The sequence below is a fragment of the Trachypithecus francoisi genome, unplaced genomic scaffold, assembly GCF_009764315.1.
Source record: "Trachypithecus francoisi isolate TF-2019V2 unplaced genomic scaffold, Tfra_2.0 Lachesis_group11, whole genome shotgun sequence".
Classification (NCBI taxonomy): Eukaryota; Metazoa; Chordata; class Mammalia; order Primates; family Cercopithecidae; genus Trachypithecus; species Trachypithecus francoisi.
The window spans coordinates 43,860,449-43,883,981 of NW_022681456.1; the positions used below are offsets into that span (position 1 = coordinate 43,860,449).

At 37.1% G+C, this 23,533-nt stretch overlaps 1 protein-coding gene across 6 annotated transcripts in view; it reads left to right on the forward strand.

Annotated features, from left to right (window-relative positions):
- The window catches only part of ATP2B1 (ATPase plasma membrane Ca2+ transporting 1), a 117,587-nt gene that overhangs the window by 48,440 nt on the left and 45,614 nt on the right, over positions 1-23,533 (forward strand). For all 6 annotated transcript variants that reach the window (XM_033221102.1, XM_033221099.1, XM_033221098.1 and 3 more), the window contains exons 2-5: positions 1,584-2,012; positions 14,584-14,781; positions 22,003-22,257; positions 22,347-22,472. In XM_033221102.1, the coding sequence (XP_033076993.1) occupies positions 1,805-2,012; positions 14,584-14,781; positions 22,003-22,257; positions 22,347-22,472 (787 nt within the window). In that variant the 5' untranslated portion in view covers positions 1,584-1,804. The remainder of the gene's footprint in view (positions 1-1,583; positions 2,013-14,583; positions 14,782-22,002; positions 22,258-22,346; positions 22,473-23,533) is intronic.

Here is a 23,533-nt window from a genome sequence, read left to right on the forward strand (position 1 = left end):
TGAGCCCCACCTTAATCTACCTGAATCTAAAAATGCTTGAGGTGTGGGGCCCAGCAATCTAACCAATTCTCCGGGTGATTCTGATGTATGCGGAAGTATGAGGACCTATATATACCATGATTACAGACATCTTCATAACAGTTTCATAGCTGAAGATTTATTGCATTGACCATTCTAATCTTTTCTAGTTCTAATCATCAAACATTTAAAAAATATTTTTGAGTGCAGGTAGATTGCTTCAGGTGGAAAGAAGTTGAGTCTGTAAAATGGAGCAAGAGAGTCATGAGCAGTGGGGCTGCATTTTCATCTTGTAGGTTTAGATTTAGTGGCATGATGCCTATTTCAAAAACTAAATGTAGCAGCAGAATACTCAGGGCATTATCTGTGAGATATTAGAATGAGGAAGAACCAAGTGATTAGTGATTCTGATTTGCGTAGAAGAACTTGAAGATCAGGAAGAAAGGGGGTTATATACAGAAGAGACTTTTCAAAGGTAGAATTAACCTAGTAACAGACTGAAGCCGGAAAGGATGGAATCAAAGATGATTTAAGATTCCTAGCTAAGCTGGTAAATATAATGGTGGTGGCAGAGCTGTTAAATGAGTGAATGAGATGAGTCCATCGTTGGGCATGTTAACTTTGAGGTATGGAGAAGAAAGCTTATCTTTAGTCAGATTAGAATAATAGGAGGAGTTGAAAGTATGATGAAGAAATAAATGTAATGCATGTATTCATTCCTTAGACTTTTACTGAGTGTCTACCATGTGTCTGGTACAGTTTTAGGTTCTCAAGATGTAAAAATGGACAAACTGTACCCTCAGAACTAGTACTGTAGATGGAGGGAAAAAAATAACGTATAAACAAATGAACAAGATAAATTTAGGTAATAAGACTGGGCAAGGAAAACAAAAGAGTAGAGAATTTCTTTAGATGGGGGGTCAAAGGAAGACCTGAGGTGGTGACATGTGACAAGTCATATAGAGTATAGTTTTTGACAGCCAAAAGATGGTAGAGTCACAGAGTGGCCAATGAGAATTACAGGAAATAATAATATTAAAGGATCTGTTATGCTTTTTGTCCTTTCAGACGCTATTCCATATGAAAGATTTGCAGAGAGAAATCCAAGTATAATGTTAAAAGGAACTTGGGCTTGGAGACAGTCCACCTCAGACATTTCAGCCATTTGTTAGCTGGGCAGAAAACTCACTTTCTTAAAGTCTGCTCTTCTCAGTAGAAGAAGGAGTCATACTTCATGGGATTAAATTGTAATGATTAAGTGAGAGAATGAATTTAAAACAACTAGCATAGTGCTTGGAACAATAACACTAATGCTGAGTGGATCATAAAATTCAGTCATGTGAAGTGCAGTTTCATTTAATGTTGTTATAATCTAATGTCTTTTGATACACAATTTATTTAAAAGTTGTACTTTGATCTGTTATGCAAAACACTTTAAAAGCACAAGACTGAAGTTCAAAAATATTTATATTATTAAATAATGTACTTTAGCTACCGGATGACATTTAGAAAATATGCTTATGTGCATAATACTCTATTAACTTTTAAATATTTTCTTCTTACAGATGTGTACATCTCATGATTGATACGGAGAAACTAGTCATGGGCCAAAGGTCAAGATACTTCTCTGGGAAATGTTGCTGCTGATGCTGCTTTACAAAGTCATACAATGAGTGTTTGGTTTAAGAAAGATTTTCATATTTAAAAGATTTTCATCTTGGAAATACATCAAGTGAAAATTAAATTCTTTTGGGAAACATTTTCCTTCTGATATATTATACTTGTAATGGGCGACATGGCAAACAACTCAGTTGCTTACAGTGGTGTGAAAAACTCTTTGAAGGAAGCTAATCATGATGGAGACTTTGGAATTACGCTCGCAGAGCTGCGGGCTCTCATGGAGCTCAGGTCCACAGATGCATTACGAAAAATACAGGAAAGCTATGGAGATGTCTATGGAATTTGCACCAAATTGAAAACATCTCCCAATGAAGGTGAGTTTTATTATGCTTGTTTTTGGTTCTTTGTGCAAAGAGTTCTATATATTTGGCCTAAAAATAAGCATGCTTATATTATCTTGGTGATTTAATGATTATGACATAATTATAGTGACATTAAAAATGGGTTATCAGATTAGTACAGGTAAAGTGTTTTTATATTAACATAAATGTTGCAAATTAATTTATATGTTTTAGATTGGCGGGATGAAATATTTTGTTCCATTATACATACTACTGCTGCCTGTTTATGACAAAAAGATTGTCTTCCCTTTGAACTATAAAGGATGGAACCAGGCTTGGATGCCTCCCAGGGATTTGGTGGAAATAAACTCTCAGATCACTATCCTTCATTTTGCTGGGTGGCTTAAAATAGTTGTCACTGTCAGTAGCTGATTGAGTTGGTTTTTAGCTTATGAGGCTTAACCTAACCTTTAATAATTAGCTCAGGAGTTCCTAAAGCAAATGAACTAGATTAGACGGAAGTTAGTTTTTCACCTAACAGACATTTCTTTTAATAAAACTAGTTTTCAGTCTTTGAATTATGTTGAATATCCCTGTTTTCACAGAAGCCTTTGGTTTCATAAATTTGTATTTGTGGCAGATTTTCTTTTTGAGAATCAAAAAGGAAAATTCATTATAACTTTCTGGCATTATGGTCTTTGAAATGATTTCAGAAGATTGCCTTTTATAAATTAATCAGATTGAACATAAAATTAAGGTTAGGACATTTCAGGAAAGCATTTCCAAATTGTAAAGGCAGAGTTGGGAAGGGACACTTATGAGGATGAATGGGGATTACAATTTATTTTATTAAAGATGAGAAATTATTAATGTAAAATTTTAATGTATATTAGTATATAGTCCAAAGCCAATTCTAGAGAAATTAAGCAAAAGTATTTTTCTTCATTTCCTGAAACATTTTATGCGATGCTATTGGTTAGATGATATTTAATGTAATAGCAAAAAGGCTTTTACAAAATTAAGTAACTTTAAATTATATTTTAAAATTATTTAAAACCTTTGTAACCTATGTAATTCATTGTGAATTGTTAATTATTTTAATGATAGGTAGTTACTTTGATTTCTCTGAAGTAACATGATCTTGAGGAAGCCAGAGTCAGTATTCACACGTGTCCCAACAGGGCTTCTTTAGACTATTTGGAATACGTTCTTTTCCTGCAAGACCTGTTAACTCTTCAGGGTTTTCTGGATCTTTTCAAATTGGAACCACTAGAAGCATCAGCTTCTTAGTTATACCTTAGATATGTTATACCATTTTAATGTAGTTGGGTTTGATTACTACAAGATCAATCCCAACTATTAATACATTAAGATGGTGTTGCATATCTAAGGTATAACTAAGTATCAGGAACAGTTCCCATGGACTTGACTAGACAGTAATTTGACAAAATTGATTGCATACCTAAGGTATAACTAAGAGTATCAGAAACAGTTCCCATGGACTTTAATAGACAGTAATTTGACAAAATTTGAAGCTTGTTCATTATGCAAACCGACTTTGAGATATTATAACATCTTAGAGATTTGTACATTAGTATGTTGTTCTCAGCTGGTAGATCTGTTAATTCAGCTTAACCATTAAAATCTCATCGTTTTATCATCAAGTTGATAGGGGACACTAACAGTAAGGAGTCCTCAATAGAACAACATAGTTTGTTTATAAAAGCAGTATTGAGCTTTAGTTTCAAATCTTCACTCAACTGTACTTCCCCCTAACCTTTACTTCCCCTAACCCTAACTTGCATTTCTCTATTAATCAAAGTTCTTGTCTTCCGATAACTGAATACCCCACCACTTGAAAATAAGAATGCCTTCTCATTTTTATAGACATGATTTCTCATTAGTTTGCACTACAGTTTCTTTCATGCTATTATTTGGAGCGGTGCCTTTTAAATTGGTTTAATTAGTGAAGTTAAGTTAACTGAAAATTTTGCATCTAGTACAGTGGCTTTTAAAATTTGAGAAGGGGATAGTTATGTACCCTTTTGACAGTATGTTGGAAGCTATGGATAATCTCTAGAAATACCCACTTACCACTCAGAATTCTATGTGAATTGTTGCTGCTTTGGGCTATTAGATAAATTCATGCATTATTATCCCCTCTTTAATTCGTAGAAAGTGTTTGCTCATGTTCTTCCTAGTATTGTGAATTTAATATTTGCTAAAATTTGTATAAACTATTGTCCTCACTGTTTATATATACACAATTTGTTTTTTTGAAATGATCTTTTAAAAATAATGTGAAGCAAGCCATTTTAAGCATTATACTTATATTTACAGTTGAAAATACAAATGAAAACAGCAGTGCGGTGGCTCACACCTGTAATCCCAACACTTTGAAAGGCCAAGGCAGGAGGATTGCTTGAACCTAGAAGTTCAGGACTGGCCTAGGCAATATAGCAAAACCCCATCTCTGCAAATAAAAAGATTAACCACTGTGGTGGCACATGCATCTCTGCTATTCAGGAGGCTGAGGCAGGAGGATCACTTGAGCCCAGGAGTTTGAGGCTGCAGTGAGCTATGATTGCACCACTGCACTCCAGCCTGGGTAACAGAGGGAGACCCTGTCTCAAAAAAACAGCAGCAGCCTTCACTAGAATGTTATTTCCAAAGAATCTTCATAGTTTTAGTTTAACTTAGTAGAAATAATTCACTCAGAAACATTTTGTCACTGATCAAGCATGCAAATGGTAATAAATGAAACATGACCAGGAATAAGCAATTAGGAGTTTGTATGTCCAAGGAAATGAACTAGACAGCAAGTACTCTTTTGTTAAAATAACGTGTTTATAGTCAGGGAAAGTGAGAATTACAATGATTCTTCAAAGTACATGAATTTCAATTAGGTAAAACTGAAGTTGTCTTACCTGTGCCTTTAGTTCATTCATTTATTGATGACGTATACTTTCTTCAGACTTAGGATATTGATTGTCCTGTGTTTTATATACTTCCCCTAAAAAAGGTGGTGGGGCCTGGCAGTTACTGGAAGGCAGTTGTTGGTGTATAATTAAATCATCACAATTTTAGAGACTTTATGTAAGAATATGTGCATCTTAGAATTGCTGAAATTTTGTAGTATTTTTTAGTATCTGCCATGCAGTAGGCATTTTTCTAGGCCCTGGGTATATATCCATGAATAAAACAAATATCTCTGCCTAATTTTCACATGTTCACATGGGGCGACAGTTCACAAGACAACTAAATGAAATGTGTAGTGTGTTGGCGATACATGTTTTTTAAAAAAATGAGTGGAGAAGGGAAATCAGAAATATTGGGGGTGTCACTATTGGATTTCTGTAAATTATGGAGGAACAACCCAAGACATTTCTTAGGCAATAACCACAAAAATGGTAGGTTATCCTTATGATGGATAACACTTTTTGTGCCAGATTGGCTATTAGCACTTGAAAATATTAAAGTAAGTTAATATTTTAACAAGTTTATCTATTCTACAGCCAAAGAACCCTCAGTACAAAAAAGTTAAACAGTTTACCCAGAGTCTCACTCTGGCTCCAGTCTTATTCTGGCTTCAGAGACCATGCTTTAACCACCTCATTGTGTGTTGCATGTTACAAAAGTTCAGTTCACTTAGCTTGTAAAAGAGTTGCAATATGAAGAAAGAGGTAGCTCAGTCTTCTCAATAGTAATTTTTGATAGGGAAAACAAATTTTGGAATTACATGGTGAAAAAAAAGTTTGGTTTAAAGTTCTGCTTATCAATTTGTTCTTTATTTAAAAAACATACCCTGGCCAAATATGGTGGCTCACACCTGTAATCTTAGCATTTTGGGAGGCTGAGGTGGGAGGATCATTTGAACCCAGGAATTTGAGACCAGCCTGGGCAACATTTAAAAAATAAGGTAAAAAAAAAATGAGCCAGGAGTGGTGGCACACGCCTGTGGTTCCAGCTACTCAGGAGGCTGAGGTGGAAGGATCACTTGAGTGTGGGAGGATTGTCTGAGTCAAGGCTGCAGTGAGCCATGTGTGATTCCAGAAAAGAGTGAGACCCTGTCTCGAGAACAAAAAGAATGCCCTATTCAGTAAATTGTATTTATGTGATTCCTTTTTGTCTTGCCCATTTATCACTTGTTTTCTAACAATATGTTTTGAAGAATATCATATGCATATCATATGCATATGATACTGGTCAATAGGAAGTGTTTTGACCAGATGTAATTTTCATATTAAAAACTTCCCAGTGGTTCTGATTAGCCATCCTAACTCCTAAAGAAATTGGAAATATAAATTGCAAGGTGAACTGGAATGGAGGCTTGTAACTTCATATTTTTGGCTCTCTTAGAGAAAGCATCTGTCTTATAGTCCTCAAAATCCAAGAATGCACTTTTATACCAAAATAACCTGCTTCTAACATCCTAACTGCATAAAATTACCTTCACAGTTTTTTTTTCTTCTGTATCTTTGTTGTTTTCCTGCATTGACTTTCTTATTCATATTCTAAATCACATTCCTTGATCCTTATATTTTTACACTAGCTTTTGGTATATCTTTCATCTCTTCGTGGTCCTGTGTTATCTATGTTATATTTTATATTGGATGGTAGACTTTTCGATCATAGGGTTTCTGGTATACAGGCCTCCAGTCCTAGGATCATGTTTGTTATTCAGAGTTCTACATTAAAAAAGGAATTCATGTTTTTAAATGAATTCATAAAAATTAAAGGCAGGTGCCCAAGTGGTATTCTGTAAGAGGCATGGCTTCATGGACTTGTAAAGGGCAAGAAAGCAAATGAGACACTAAGCTTTTAAGTGGTAGTTGCTGAAATTAGGTCCAGGATTTTCTCCTGAGCTTTAGTTTTGAAAGCCCAAAACACACACAACCCAGAGTGTTGAACTGGTTGCTTGTCAGTCTCCCCCACCAAACTACGAGCTCTTTGAGGGCAAGTGGTAGGGAAAGGCATCCTGAGTCATTTCCCTTTGTATTCCTAGTGCACAGTGACATAGTAGGCATTTGGGAAAGAATGTGTAAGTTTGACTTGAGAACAGTGTCTCTTAAATTTGCAGTTAGGGAAGGGAAGCCTCCTCTTTTGAAATTAAGAAAATCATGAGAATATTAGATTGTTTCCCAAGAATAATAAACATAAACGTAAATTTTTATGTACTTTCTTGGTCTGCACGTTTTCCTGTGTCCCTCACTTAGAAAAGTCAGGTTGGCTGCTGCTATAGGTCCACCATGATGCAGACTGTGTTAGTCCATTTGTGCACTGCTATAAAGAAATACCTGAGGCAGGGTAATTTATAAAGAAAAGAGGTTTAATTGGCCTCATGGTTCTGCAAGGCTGTACAGGAAGCATGGCATCAGCATTTGCTTGGCTTCTGGTGAGGCCTCAGGGAGCTTTTACTCATGGCAGAAGGTAAAGTGGAAGCAGCCACATCATACGGTGAGAGAGGGATCAAGAGAAAAAGGGGAGGTCCCAGACGCTTTTAAACAACCAGATCTCATGTGACCTAACTGAGCAAGAACTCACTTATCACCAAGGGGATGGTGCTAAACTGTCCATGAGAAATCTGCCCCCATGATCTAATCACCTACTGCTAGACCCCACCTCCAACATTTGGAATCACATTTCAACATGATATTTGGAGGGAACAGACATCCAAACCATATTATTCCACCCCTGGCCTCCCACCCCCCTCAAATCTCATGTCTTTCTCACATTTCAAAATACAATCATGCTTTCTCAATAGTGTTCCAGAGTTTTAACTAATTGCACTATTAATTTAAAAGTTCAAAGTCCAGAATCTCATCTGGAGATGAGTTTCTTCCATTTATGAGCCTGTGAGATCAGAAACAAGCTATTTACTCCAAGATGCAGTCATGGTACAGGCATTGGGTATACCTTCCCATTTCAAAAGGGAAAAATCAGCCAAAAGAAAGGAGCAGTAGAGTCCACAAGTCTGAAACCCAGCAGGACAGTCAATAAAGTTCCAAAACACTCTTCTTTGACTGCATATTCTGCATCTAGGGCACACTGATACAAAGGGTGCAGTCCCAAGGCCTTGGGCAGCTCCGCCTCTGTGGCTTTATAAGGTAGGTGCAGCCCCTGTGGCTCTCTCTTAGGTTGTAGTTGAGTGATTGAGGCTTTTCTAGGGTTAGGATGCAAACTGCCAGTGGCTCTACCATTCTAGGATCTAGAAAACAATGGCCCCCTTCCCACAGCTCCACTTGGCAGTGCCCTGGTGGGGCTCATTCTGGGGGCTCCAACCCTACAATTCCGCTTGGCACTGCCCTAGTAGAGTTTCACTGTGTGGGAATTTCTCTGTGCCTAGGGCCAGAGCCCCTCTTGTGGCACCAAGGCTTTCTGAAGAAATCTAGGGGAGAACTGCCAAGCCTCCGCCACACTTGCATTCTGAATATCTGCAAACTTAATACCACATAGGAATTGCCAAGACTTATGGCTTGCGCCCTCCAGAGCTGTGGCCCAAGCTGTTCCTGGGACCCTTTGAGCGAAGACTGGAGCCAGAGCAGCCAGGATGCAGGCAGTAGTGTCGTGAAGCTAAGCAGGACAGCTGCATCCTGGGCCTAGCCCTTGAAAGCATTCTTTCCACCTAGACTGCTGGGCCTGTGATAGGAGGGTCTGTCCCAAAGATCTCCGAAGTGCCTTTGAGGCCTTTTTCTCATTGCCTTATCTATTAGCACTCAACTCTTTTAGTCATGCTAATCTCTCTAGAAAGTGACTGTACCACAGCCCACTTGTTTTCCTTCTCTACCACAGGGCTAGGCTGCAGATTTTCCAAACTTCTACCCTCGGCTTCACTTTTAATTATAAGTTCCAACTTCAGGTCATTCCTTTGCTCCTGCATCTAATAGTAGGCTGTTAGAATCAGACATGCCAGTTCCTGAATGTTTTGCTGTTGAAAAAAGTCTTCTGCTAGATACCTAGGTCATTACTCTTAAGTTCAAACTTCCACAGATCCCTCAGGCATGGACACAATACAGCCAAGTTCTTTGCTAAGGCATAACAAGGGTGACCCTTGTTCCAGTTCCCAATAAGTTTCTGATTTCCGTCTGAGAACTTGTCAGCCTGGACTTCAGTGTTTATATCTCTGTCAGCATTTTGGTCACAACCATTTAACCAGTCTTTAAGAAGTTTCCAGACTTTCCCTCATCTCCCTGTCTTCTTCTGAGCCCTCCAAACTCTTCCAGCCTCTGCCTGTTACCCAGCTACAAAGCTGCTTCCACTTTTTAAGGTTTCTTTATAGCAATGCCCCACACCTCAGTACCAATTTTCTGTGTGTGTTCATTTTCGTATTGCTATAAAGAAATACTTGAGACTGGGTAACTTATAAGAAAAGAGATTTAATTGGCTCACAGTTCTGCAGGCTATACAGGAAGCATGGCACTGGCATCTGCCTGGCTTCTGGGGACGTCTCAGAGTGCTTTTACTCATGGCAGAAGGTGAAGCAGGAGCAGGCACGTTACATGAGAGCAGGAGTGAGAGAAGGAAGAGTTCCCAGACTCTTAACCAGATCTTGCATGAACCTACTGAGCAAGAACTCACTTATTACCAAGGGGATGATGCTAAACCATTCATGAAGGATTCACCCCCATGATCCAATGACCCCCACTAGGCCCCACCTCTAACATTTGGAATCACATTTCAACATGAGATTTGGAAGGGATAAACATCTTTACCATATCACAGACATACATACAGGTACATGTAATATAAACACATACAGACACACATATACATATGATATATGCACAAATACAAAATTTCTAGTACAGAATTTGATAAGACTGTAGTATGTGCTGTGTGTTAACTGAGATTGTCAGTTAAATCTACCTTCATCCAACATTCCAGTAAATTCCCCCCACTTTATTTCCTAAATTGGGACATAATTTTATTAGTCCCTGCAATTGGGATGCTACATTTTCTTGTAAAACATTAAGATCTTAATGTAAATGATATTTTATTTTATAGTATGTTCTTTTCAAATATAAAGACAGTACTTCTGAGCTATTATCTAGTCATAGAATAAATACAGACTTTTATTACTCCAAACAGTGATGGAGTCAGACCCCAAAAGCATACAATTCTGAGGCTACTTTTGATGTGTTTTGGTTGTATTTTCTCTTTGTGAAGCTAACTGGGCCATAAAAAGATCAATTCCATGCGTGACCTTGGCCTGATTGCCACTACTCTACAATTAACTGAGCCAATTAGGCAGAAGATTTCTCATTATATGTTTTATAAGTTATTCCTAATAATTTGGTATCATTTATATTTTTTAAAACTAGGACCAGTAATTTCTTTGCCATTTCCACCAGCTTAGCTGTATCTCATACTTTACTTTCTCCCTTCTTACAGTAGAAGCCTCTTCTTGGATCTGTAGTAGACAAACATTGCAGCCCTGAATTCCATGGCCTCTGGCCTCTTCGAAGGCTTACCTGTGGTCATCAGCCTTACAAGGTCATCAGCCTCTATCTAGTGAAAGAAAGTGTTCCATTCTCTGGTCTGTTACTCAGCCTTTTAACATCATTTGCCATAGTCAGCCACATCATCTTTTTAAAACCTCTTTTCGTCTCTGGGCTTCTGTAGTAGTACCTGAACATGTTTTGTTTTGTTCCGTTCCCCCCTCGCCTTCCTTGCCTCCCTCACTGGCTGTTTCTTCTTGGGTGCCTTGCACTCCTCTTGCCCTATTTGAACATCAGTGTTGGGTGCTCCAACGCTGTAGCCTCAGCCTAGCTCCCTTCTTATCTGCTTTAACTTTCTGAGAGCTCTCATTGGGCTTGTGGCTCCAGAATCAATATAATTGATGACTCTGGCTCAGACTTCTCCTTGAGTTCTGAATATGGAGAACCAGCTGTCTACTAGACACATCCACTTGTTTTGTTTAAGTCTGTGAAACGGAACCATTAACTCCTCCCTGCCCTTTCCTCCTAATTCTTCAATTCTCAAAATCGCCTGTCTTGGAATATGACTACCATCCACCCACTTAAGTGCTTGGAGACCCTGCCCCCCGCCAAAAAAAAAAAAAAAAGAAAACCTTCTTTCCCTTTCATCCTACATCCAATCCTTAAGTACGTTGTCTGATCTCCTTCCAAAATACCTGGCAAATCCACTTATCCCCTTCTGCCTCCACTTCTAAAACCGAAATTCAGACACCATCATCTATACTTTATAAGCAGCAGCCTCCCAGCTGGCCTTTTTCCTTCACTCTTGCTCTCTTCAATTTCCTTCAGATAGCAATTTATGTGATTTTTCTAAAATCCAGAGTAGTTACCACTACTCTGCTTTAATGGTTTTCACTGCACTTTAAGGTGAGAATGCCATTCTCCTCTCCCTAGCCCCCATGTTCTTACCTTTGGTCACTTTTTCCATTTTGACCCTCTCTTCTTTCCTCCTGAGTCACTGGGTTTTAGCTACAGTGGCTTTGCTTCTGGCTAGTAAATCTTCTAATCTTGTTTTGATCTCTGGGCCTTTGTATTTGCTTTTGCACTACTGGGAATGTTCTGCTGGAAAGTCTTCTCACCCTTGACCCCTGGAGGTTCAGACTGAAGCCAAATGTTAGCTCCTTAGAAAGACTAAAGTAGTCCAGTAAGAGAGTTCTAGTGGCCCTTTTTTATTGTCTTCATTGTACTTGTCTGTAGTTATTTTAATTGTCTACTGTCTACCTCCAGGATAGTATAAACTTATTGAATGTTCTTGTTCACACTGATTCCTCAGCATGTAGAACAATCCCTAGAAGTAGTAAACATTCAGTAAATATCTATTGGGAAACAGACTGTTGTTACAAAACTGTTCGTTTTATTATATTTAGATTGTGTAAGTTTATTATTAATAGAATTTAATTGTCCCCCAAATTGAATTAATTCATTACTTTAGTGTTCAGTTTATAATTTGTGTTCCACTTAAGAGTTGGCCTGTTTCTGATTTATGAACTATGTGTACCTTCTCTTTTGGTTCTTCAAAACAACCTTGTAAGTTTGACCAGCTGATATTAGTGCCCTCCCTTGACCCCCAAAGAGTTAAGTGACTTGCACAAGATTTCAGTAGGTGAACTGGAACCTAGGTCTTCTACTTCCTGTACTAGATAGTTTTATTGGTGTGGTGTCCTAGGTGTGTGCTTTTGTGTGTGTTGGTAGTTTAGAGGAATTATAATAGCATTTAAGACCTTTACTTCCCATACTGTCTTCAAGATATGTTTTAAAGCTATCTTAAGCTCTGTGACTGTTCTTTTCAGTGGTAACAAAATATTGGTCCCTGTTATAACCAATATAAGTTAAGATTTGGCCGATTATTTTTTAGTGGTGATAATTGTTAGGTGTTATAGGTATGTCATATGTATTCAGTAAATGGTAGTCTTTATACACTGTGAGTTAGGCTGATACAACCACTATCTCCATTTTTTTTTCTTTTTGCTAATAAGAGCATTCAAACACAAGACAAGACAAACCTACCCATAGACTAATCTCATCCTTATTACTGCAGTCCTTCGCTGCCTTGCTTTCCACTGACTCTGTCTGAAAGATTAGAGCTCTTTGGAAGTTTTCAACTGATGTCTTTTTTTTTTTTTTTTTTTTCAACAGAGAAATCTAAAATACTTTCGGTACTGCCCAGTATGGACCCTGTTATAGTTGCTAGTGAGATAGTTTTCTGAAATCTTTGAATCTTGTTGAATCCTTCAATGAAGTAGATAATTACTTTAAAGCTGTATGTTCATTTCTCATTATTTATTCTAATAATGTATTTATATTCCCTCTTCTACTCTTTGCCTGCCTGAGCAGTGAGATTAATAGTTAAAGCACTTAAAGCTGAGAGTCTTACAGTAATCTGCTGTTTTCCTGTCTTCCTCCTTTGATGTTCTCTTGGAATAGGCTCTTGCCAAAAAACACAAATTGAAGTTAGATTTAATATGAGAAATCAAAAATGATATTATCCTGTTTATCTCTGCCTTCTTCACTAGCATTCTTTTTCTTTCTTTCTTTTTCGGAAGCAGAGTCTTGCTCTATTCCCCAGGCTGGAGTGCAGTGGCGTGATCTTGGCTCACTGCAACCTTGGCCTCCTGCATGCAAGTGATTCTCGTGCCTCAGCCTCCTGAGCAGCTGGAATTATAGGCACCCACCACCATACCTGGTTAATTTTTGTGTTTTTAGTAGAGATGGGATTTCGCCATGTTGGGCAGGCTGGTCTCGAACTCCTGACCTCAGGTGATCTGCCCACCTCGGCTTCCCAAAGTGTTGGGATTTATAGGCACGAGCCACTGTGCCTGGCTTCTCTAGCATTCTTACACAGACTAAGGAAAAATATCATTTGTCACTGCTGTCTGTGCTGTTACACTCCCACAATAATGTACATATGTACACACTTTGCATTGCATTAACCGGGATATATCTGGGTTTGACAGGATCAACAAGGTTAAAGACTTACTCATTAGGGTGAAGGAATGGCAAAATGGATGTTCATCCCAATAGCTCTGTCTTCTCCTCATATCTTTCTAATTCCATAGTCCAAACAATAAATGTTACATCCTACAGTATATGTCCTACAGTATACCTTTTACCTTAAGTGACAGTAGGTACATTCAACAGCACCACCTATCACTTCTAAGAAAGATCATCCTAAGTATCCTGTTATGTGGCTTTGCGAGTCTTTTATCAATGTAACAGAGACATTTTAGAGAAGCCTTTAGAGCTTGTGATAGATTAACTTTTCACTGTTATTCAGCAAATGAGAGTAAAAAATCAGACTTCCACTGTTGTCTAGGGTGCAATAACTAAACCAAATCTATGTCTATATCTATATAACTAAACCAAATATACATACATATATATACGTGTGTGTATATATGTGTGTGTGTGTATGTATATTTATGTATAAACTTCCCAGTTTTGTGAGGGCAATATCCTAAGGTCAGGGAAATGTTTAACTCCAATATGAAAACCATCGAACTGTCATAACAGTTCTGATTGCTGACATATACAAGATGGTATAAGATAGTATGATCAGAAATAAACAGTGTTGGCCGGGCATGGTGGCTCACATCTGTAATCCCAGCACTTTGGGAGGCTGAGGCAGGTGCATCACCTTAGGTCAGGAGTTTGAGACCAGCCTGGCCAACATGGGGAAACCCTGTCACTACTAAAAATACAAAAATTAACCAGGCGTGGTGGCATGCACCTATAGTCCCAGCTACTCGAGAAGCTGAGGTGGGAGAATTGCTTGAACCTGGGAGGCAGAGGTTGCAGTGAGCCGAGATTGTGCCATGGCACACCAGCCTGGGTGACAGAGCAAGACTCTGTCCCAAAAAAACCAACAAACAAAATAACAAAAATAAGCAGTTGGGAAAGTGAAAATTCTTAGTCCAGTCCTGACTTATCTACTTAAAGTGTTCTTTTAAAGACCTGCACGTGTTTTTCAGTGATTTAAATTCTGTACACTTAAAGCATGAAAGTAAACATTTTGGTAGGGTCTTAGGAATTGCAATCTAGAGTGATGAGTTAAGGTATTTTGAATAAAAATATATATTTTCATTTGTAAGAAGTAAAACTGTTCACTGAAATTTGTTTCTTTTTATTAGGTTTAAGTGGAAACCCTGCAGATTTAGAAAGAAGAGAAGCAGTGTTTGGAAAGAATTTTATACCTCCTAAAAAGCCAAAAACCTTTCTTCAATTAGTATGGGAAGCATTACAAGATGTCACTTTAATTATATTAGAAATTGCAGCCATAGTATCATTGGGCCTTTCTTTTTATCAGCCTCCAGAAGGGGATAATGCACGTAAGTAAATGGGGGGAAAAAAAGACATGTCTGATGCTAGCTCAGCTAATTCATTTAGTTAATGCATAATAATAGCTGGCCAGCATTTATTGATGTTTGCTATGTGCTAGGCACTGTTCTAAGTACTTTAAGTATATTGTCTCAGATAATTTTCACAGTAACCCTATGAATTAGATTGTGTTACCTCCCTTTTACAGTGAGGCACAGAGGGGAAATAACCTATCCATATATGCTTACTGTGTGTCTGGCACAGACCTATGCCACGTATATGACATGGTCCTTGCTATCACAGTTTTTAAATTTTTTAGAACACTATACTATGAAACAATTTTAGTTTTTAATTTTTGGTTTCTTTTGGAAAATGTCATTATGAAAGCAAAATTCTATTCTCTTCCCAAATGCATTACTAGTCAAGTTCTTCAAGTATTTTGCTGTATACACTATTTGGATAATTTCCTTGCTATTATAGAAAATTTCCTTGCCATTATACTATAGGTTGAACATGACTAGTATGAAAATCCGAGCTGCTTTGAAATTCAAAATTTTTGAGTGCCGACATGATGCCACAAGTGGAAAAATTCCACGCATAAGTACTTACCACAAATTTTGTCTCATATACGATTATTTTTAAAATATTGTATAAAATTACTTTTAGGCTATGTGTATAGGGTGTGTATGAAACACAAATTCTTGTTTAGACTTGGGTCCCATCCCCAAGATATCTGATTATATATATACAGATATTCCCAAATCTGAAAAAATTAAAACATTTTTGGTCCCAAGCATTTCAGAAAAGGGATACTCAACCTGTGCAGAGGGTCCTAACCAGCAGAGAAATCCATTATAGCGTGGTAGATTTGCTTTAACGTGTACCTACAAATGTTTTTTCCTCCTATCTTTCTGTCCCTTTCTCTTTTAAATCTTTTTCTGCCTTTTAAAAAATTTATTTAAAATTAATAGTTCTGCTGGTAGATTATGTAACTGGTAGGAAATCTAGCATGCATTTTGGTTACTATATTTAAGTAGCTATAATATAAAATAAACCAATAGTATTTTATGTATCAAAAGGCTGATTCACCAAAATATTTTTGTTTGTGAAAGCTTCATTCCTATACCTTTTCGAGTTGTGAAGAGATACTTGCTAACTCTAAAAGTTCGGTAGGGTAATTATGTTAATCTGTTTGCATTGCTGTATAAGAACACCTGAGACTGACTAACTTATAAGAAAAGGTTCTGCAGGCTGTACAGGAAACGTGGTGCCAGCATCTGCTTCTGGTGAGGGCCTCAGAGAGCTTACAGTCATGGCAGAAGGCGAAGCAGGAGCAGGCAGAACACATGGAGAGAGGGGGAGCAAGAGGGGGCCTGGAGGGGCCAGGCTTTTTAAAGGACCAGTTCTTGATGTCCTCCCCACCATGGGGAGGGCACCAAGCCATTCATGAGGGATCTACCCCCATGATCCAAACAGCTCCCCCTAAGTTCTGCTATCAACACTAGGGATCATTTCAGCATGAGATTTGGAGGGGACAAACATCCAGACTCTATCAATGATTATGTAATTATTTAAAAGATGTACCTAGGCTCGTGTAAGACTATATTCTTTCTCTTTGAAGAAATTTGGACACAGCATAAACCAGTTTATCTGAGATTAGTATAGATCAAAGTTTCTTAGCAGCAGCACGACTGACATTTTGAGCAACAAAATTCTTTGCCACCATATTCATCCTGCACCCCACCCCAAGTGAGGCAACCAAAAATGTCTCCAGATTTTGCTGTGTGTCCCATGGGGAGCAAAGTTGCCTCTGGTTGAAAATCCCTATAGATAAGAAGGGATTTAGACAATATTCTTGTCAGTATTGAGTTAAATTATTTTTAAACTTTTATTTATTTTTACTAAATAAGTAGTACCTATTTTACTGTTTAAAAATAATAATGGGGGTGGGCGAAGACAGTCCAAATAAAATAATATTCACTGGAAATCCCACTTCTTTTTTTTTTTTTTTTTTTTTTTGTGATGGAGTCTCGCTCTGTCACCCAGGCTGGAGTGCAGTGGCCTGATCTTGGCTCACTGCCAGCTCTGCCTCCCAGGTTCCTGCCATTCTCCTGCCTCAGCCTCCTGAGTAGCTGGACTACAGGCGCCCACCACCACGCCCAGCTAATTTTTTGTGTTTTTAGCAGAGATGGGGTTTCACCGTGTTAGCCAGGATGGTCTCGAACTCCTGACCTTGTGATCCGCCTGCCTCAGCCTCCCAAAGTAGAAATCCCACTTCTTAGAGATTCTTGCTATACCCAAATCCTTTAAGGTTTTAAATCTGTGTTCATGTGTCTATGAGCACTCATATATGTAAATGTATGATGGTGCATAGATATATGTGTGTATCTGAAAAGGGGGGTCATATCATCTTAAGCAACATTCAGCTGATTTTTTTCAGTTTTCCACCTATCTAGCTGTCACTATCGAATATTGGGTATTGGTTTTCTAGAATTGAGTTAGCAGATTAATAAAAGCTTTTTACTTTGAACAATTTAGTTTTCTTAGAAAACAAAAGAAAAATACTTTCAAGAAGTGGAGTTTATTACCAGCAAGGTCCAGGACAAATCTTTTTGGAATTCAAACTGCTTCCTTTGTAAGATGTAGTGACAGGTCCTTTCCTGAATTTATTAAAGTAGATACAGGGTATTAAAATCCAACTGAAAAAAGATCATCTAGAGCTGTCGGTGTTGTAAGGCCCTTTTAAAAGAGTCAGAGTTCACTAGAAGTTCTTAATGAAACATATAAAGATTTTTTGTTCCGTGGTGAAAAGTTATTTAGTATTTGCATTTTTAATTTTTTATTTTATATATATAAAATAAAATATGTATATTGAGGCATATATATATAAAATATATAGGGAGAGACAGTATATATATTAAGACAGAGGCTCGCTCTGTCGCCTGGACTGGAGTGCGGTGGCGCTATCTTGGCTCACTGCAACCTCCACCTCCAAGGTTCAAGCGATTCTGCTGCCTCAGCCTCCTGAGTAGCTGGGACAATAGGCATGCGCCACCATGCCTGGCTAATTTTTGTATTTTTAGTAGACACGGGGTTTCACCATGTTGGCCAGGCTGATCTCAAACCCCTGACCTCAGGTGATCTGCCTGCTTCGGCCTCCCAAAGTGCTCACATTACAGGCGTGAGCCAGCGCGCCCAGCCTTGCATTTTTAAAAATCGTTTATTAGTACACTACGTGTATCTTTTTGTCATGATACATGTCAACACTGAGGTGTAGTAACTTGCTTAAAAGGAATCTATTTGTAAATCTACAGTCATAGAAATCTAAATCATCAAAATGTCTTACTAATATTATTTAATGTGAAAATATATACTATAGCCCAAACCATAAATAAATCTATAGTTACTGGTATCTGCACTTAACAGGGGTTCTCAAACTTTTTGGTCTCAAGACCTTTTCAAACTCTTGAAGTATTGAGGACTCCAAAGAGCTTTTGATTATATGAATTATTCCTGTAAATATTTAGTATATTCTAAATTGAAATGGGAAAATTTTTGAATATTTATCAATGTCTTCTCACCACAAAAAAAGGTAACTATATGAGGTGATGGATATGTTAACTGATTGTGGTAATCTTTTCACAATATATACCCCTATCAAAATATTTTGTCATATACCCTAAATATATTCAGTTTTGTCAATCACACTGCAGTAAAGCTGGACAAAATATTTATCAATGCATTTTTAAATAATAATCTATTGTATATTCACATAGATAACATTTTGATGAAAAGTGTTCCCCCAATAATGAATTTTTAAATGAAATAATGTAAAGAGTGGTGTCATATCTCTTTAATGCCCAGCTTAATTAAAGATAGCTCAGTTCTCCTGTTTCTGTATTTATTATGTCACATTATCACATGCAATGTAATCTTTAGAAAATTATATTATACATTAATGAAATATGAGGCCAATAATTATGTCTTCAAATTATGAAAATAGGAATCCCCCTCAGTTTTCACGACAGCACTTTGAGAACTATTTCTCTATACTATTAATGTACAAACTTGATACATCACCCAAGGAATAGCTCAACTAGGAGGTTTTAACATGGAATATTTGCCTTGTGATAGAGAATATTGACTGAATTTAGATTGTGCATGTCTCTTAGTTGAATATATTTACAACAGAACATCTTTGATAATATAGATTTTTATTATTATATTTGAGCTTGGACTTTACTGAAAACATTGTTAAAATTCTTTATATATTTATACATATATATAACTAAGCTATTGTCATTTTGTAACTTTGATCCTTTTTCCCCTATAACTCCTCTAAAAATTTGTAATCATTGTCAGTAGGAAAGGATTTATATTTTGTACCATCTATTTCAAGATTGTTTTGGTCTTATCCATATGATATAGAGAACTATATGTGAAATGAAATATGTCATTAATTTGTTTCCATTTCTCTTTTGAAATATTCAGTAGTTTAGTGATGGATATCCATGTCACATTTAGAACTGAAAATTGTATAATTGTCCGTAATTCTTTCCCCTCCTTAACCTCTGTTGCATTGGACTTTAAACTTTTTCGGTTATTTACTCAATCAGGAAAAAAATGAGCACATACCTCCAAATGATGCATTTATTAATTATATTTATAACTATATATAAATTATATATTTTCAGCATATAGAAAAAATAGAAATTGAAAGTAAAAGATAAAGCTGGGCACAGTGGCTCATACCTGTAATCTCAGCACTTTGGGAGGCTGAGGCGGGAGGATTGCTTGAGGCCAGGAGTTCAAGGCCAGCCTGGGCAATGTGGCGAGATCCCATCTCTACCAGAAATTTTTTAAATGAGTGGGCATGGTGACATGCGCCTTGTGGTCTAAGCTACTTGGGAGGCTGAGGTAGGAGGATTGCTTGAGCCCAGGCGGTTGAGGCTGCAGTGAGCCACATTGACACCACTGTACTCCAGCCTAGGCAACAAAGTGAGACTTTGTCTCCAAAAAAAAAAAATTAAAATTTAACGTTTGCTTTTTTCTTGTAGCCATAAAACATTATTGTTAACCTGATTTAGGTCTAAGTTTGATTAATTTCAGAAGTTGGCTTTAATGTGTCATAGCTAAAAAGAAACACAACATGATATAAATCCAAGTGGGAAAAGTGTAGTTACTAAATCGTACCCATTTTCATGATACCTACCCACCAGTTATGCAAAGGTATTTGTTAAAATATGACTGGTAAGTTCCATTGTCTGATGTCAATATGTTGTTTTTGTATGCTATTATAAAGTATTGCATTTTTTGTGTAATAAATGACATCAAAACCCAGTAAAATGCTTCACTTGGATAATATGTTAGCTGTTTCCAAGTTGGTGAAAGTGGTCAGCATATGGTGTTCTATCATGTGATCCTGAGTCCAGAGTTGCTCTAATTCGGAGTTAATCTCCTGTCTTCTGGCTAGAGGGAAGAATGGAGCGGGGAGAGTCATTCTTACAGCCTTGACTGTTAAACCGAATGTAAATCTTAAAATCACTTAACTGGTTATTATACATAATGACACATGGTGATTTCTTGAGCTTGAAAATAATTAAAATAGAAATTCTGGTATTTGGGTTGGAGGGGGTTCTGTTGGATTATCCTGCTTGTACCTCACATCGACAATTGAATCCTGCTTGTGGTTCTCAGGATATTTTTTGTAACTGTTCACATCAAGTCTTCCATTTCATCCCCAATTGATCTTACTTCATTCCCTGTCTTCCCTCCCACATTGCTTTTTAGTCAGCGCCCTCACACCTCAGATGTTTTCTTCAATCTGTGCTCACCATGCTAGAACACGCTTTAATCATTTCTAGTGTCATTTATTTACTCATTATTTTCTTCTGAATAATCCTCCTGCTTTGTCTGTTTTAAGAGAACCAGTGGCTTTCAGACATTTCAATTCAATTCACAAAGAAATAACTTCACATAGCAACCCAGAAGCCTGTATTCCTTCATGTGAATTTATAAGTAATCAGCGTTTCAGGAAATAACACTTATCCTTACTACATGTATGTCCTTTCTGTTTTGATTTGTTTCATTTTTCAGAATGCTGGTCATGAGCCACTGAATTGATTTTGGACTCACAACTAGATTACAGCCTGAAGTCAAAAAGCACTGTTCTGTTACTCTTCACCATTATTGATTATAGAGTTTTGGCTCATTCTCCACCTCCCCCTGCCACCTCCCCAATCCTTTTCTGATCTCTTTTCTGCCGTTTGTACTGACTTTAATCTCTCCCTGGATTTTTTTTTTTTTCTTTCTTAGAGTTATATGGCTGGTTCTCTACGAGCATTTAGTTTGTAGTTCACATGTCATGGATACCTCAAAGGGGTCTTCTCTGTTCACTGAACCTCAGTTATCCCTCTTTCTTATTTAATAGCACATCACTATGTTTTTCTTCATGGCACTTGTCGATATATAAAATTATTTGTGTAAATTAATTATTTGTGTATTGTTATCTGAATTCTTCATACACCGTCCCCAGTCTGAGTATGGATTCCATGAGGAGAGAGAGCTTGTGTGTCTTATTCATTACTGTATTTCTAGCTTCTAAAATAGTGTCTGGCACCTAGCATGTGCTCAAATGGTTGGAATAACAAGTAGCACTTTGCTTAACTTTTCATGTTATAAAAGCCAAGCTTTGATCACAGTTCAGTAAAAATGACATAGTAAATAAGCATGATTCTTGGGTTTCACATAATACTAACTTTTCATGTGTATCTTGTCTGTCATATGTAATAATTAATATGGCTAGCCCTTGGTTGAGTGTGAAGAAAACCTTAGCCACTGCTGTACTTACTTTACCGGTATCCTCACATTTAATCCTCACAATAACTCTGGAATAGCTGGTGGTATCATAGTTTGATGATAAAGAAACCAAGTTTCAAGAATAAGTAACTTGCCTTAGGACTGATATTTCATCTCCTTCAGTGTCCTTACTCTTAACTAGTACCCTACCTAGACTGCCTCCCTCTCCTGAGATTGAGAATCGCAGAAGCAGGGAACTTGAAAGTGACATAGAGTTCTTATGGAATGTTTTGAATTTAATAGAGTATTTATTGCTATAAGTAAAATTGATAAAGTAAACATAATTAACACAAAAATGTGATTTAGACTTATTATATGTATGTTGTCATCAATTCAGAATCTTTTTGATAAGCATTTTCTTTCTTTCCAAATAGTTTGTGGAGAAGTTTCTGTTGGGGAAGAAGAAGGTGAAGGTGAAACTGGTTGGATTGAAGGAGCTGCAATCCTCTTGTCTGTAGTATGTGTGGTGTTAGTAACAGCTTTCAATGACTGGAGTAAGGAAAAACAGTTTAGAGGTTTGCAGAGCCGAATTGAACAAGAACAGAAGTTCACTGTCATCAGAGGTGGTCAGGTCATTCAAATACCTGTAGCTGACATTACTGTTGGAGATATTGCTCAAGTGAAATATGGTAAGTAAAAAGAGCAATACATCTGACACTAAACATAAAATTACCGTAATTTTGTTTATAGTTTAGTATATCATTGCTTTTTATTTTAGGTGATCTTCTTCCAGCTGACGGCATACTTATTCAAGGCAACGATCTTAAAATTGATGAAAGCTCATTGACTGGTGAATCAGATCATGTTAAAAAGTCTTTAGATAAGGATCCCTTACTTCTATCAGGTAAAAATTTCTTTTATATCTTTGAACACTTTCCTCTTTCGCAACTATGTACCATTGTCAGCAAACACCATTTTCCTAAGAGTCAATAATATAAAGAGGAATCTATTTTATGCTACCTTCTACCGTTGTAATCCTTGGAGACTATTTTTGGTAAGCTGACAAAAACATTAGAAATCTTTGAATGCAGAGGTATATTTTGCAAATGAGGGACTAGAGTCCAAAAACTCAAGAGATTTGAGATTCAGTATTCATGCTAGTGCAATGATAAAACTGCAATATAGGCTTATTGATAACTATTGAGTTGGTGTGTTATTCTGTGTCATGACTATTTTTAATGCCTATTGAAGTATAAAATTAAAGAATGATTATATGTTTAAAGCAAATTAATGAATTCTCTGTGATGCTCTACGAAGGACAGGTTTTTTTTCTTAAGAACTAGTAAAATCCTTAAAGTTTACCTAATCCAACTCCTTCATCTAACTGCTGAAGAATGTGTTCGAGATATAAACTATTTAGTATTATATGACTAACCAACAGTAGGTCTAGCAGTCACACCTCCATGTAGTCAGAATTGAATTTGCAAATGGTTGAGATATGTTCTAGGATTGGAAAAGGGAAGGATAGGTGAGGATACTGTTTGAAATGGAGGGTGATAGCATGGCAGGCTCTTGTAATAACCTCATTGTTATAGCTTGAACTAAGTTGAACTAAGTAAATATTAAATGGAAGGGGTGGTGGTAAAAATTACAAGTTCGCTTACAAAACACTGAATGAGAGAAAGCTATAATATCACAAATTGACCCCCAAATCATATTAATTCTTTTAACTTTTAGGTTCTAAGGTTCCTGTTCTTAATTTCTCAGTATTCTATATGGAATTTATGAAATTGTCTATCAGAACTGTACTTGTTAGACTGAATTTATACTAGAGTTTTGGGAAAGCCAAATGTAGCCTTCTGCATGAAGTCTTCTGTCATTATCAGGTGTTGATAGATTGTCAACATTTTATACATTGTCAGATGATTGCTGGTGAAACCAGAGTCAAACCTGTGATATCCTCAA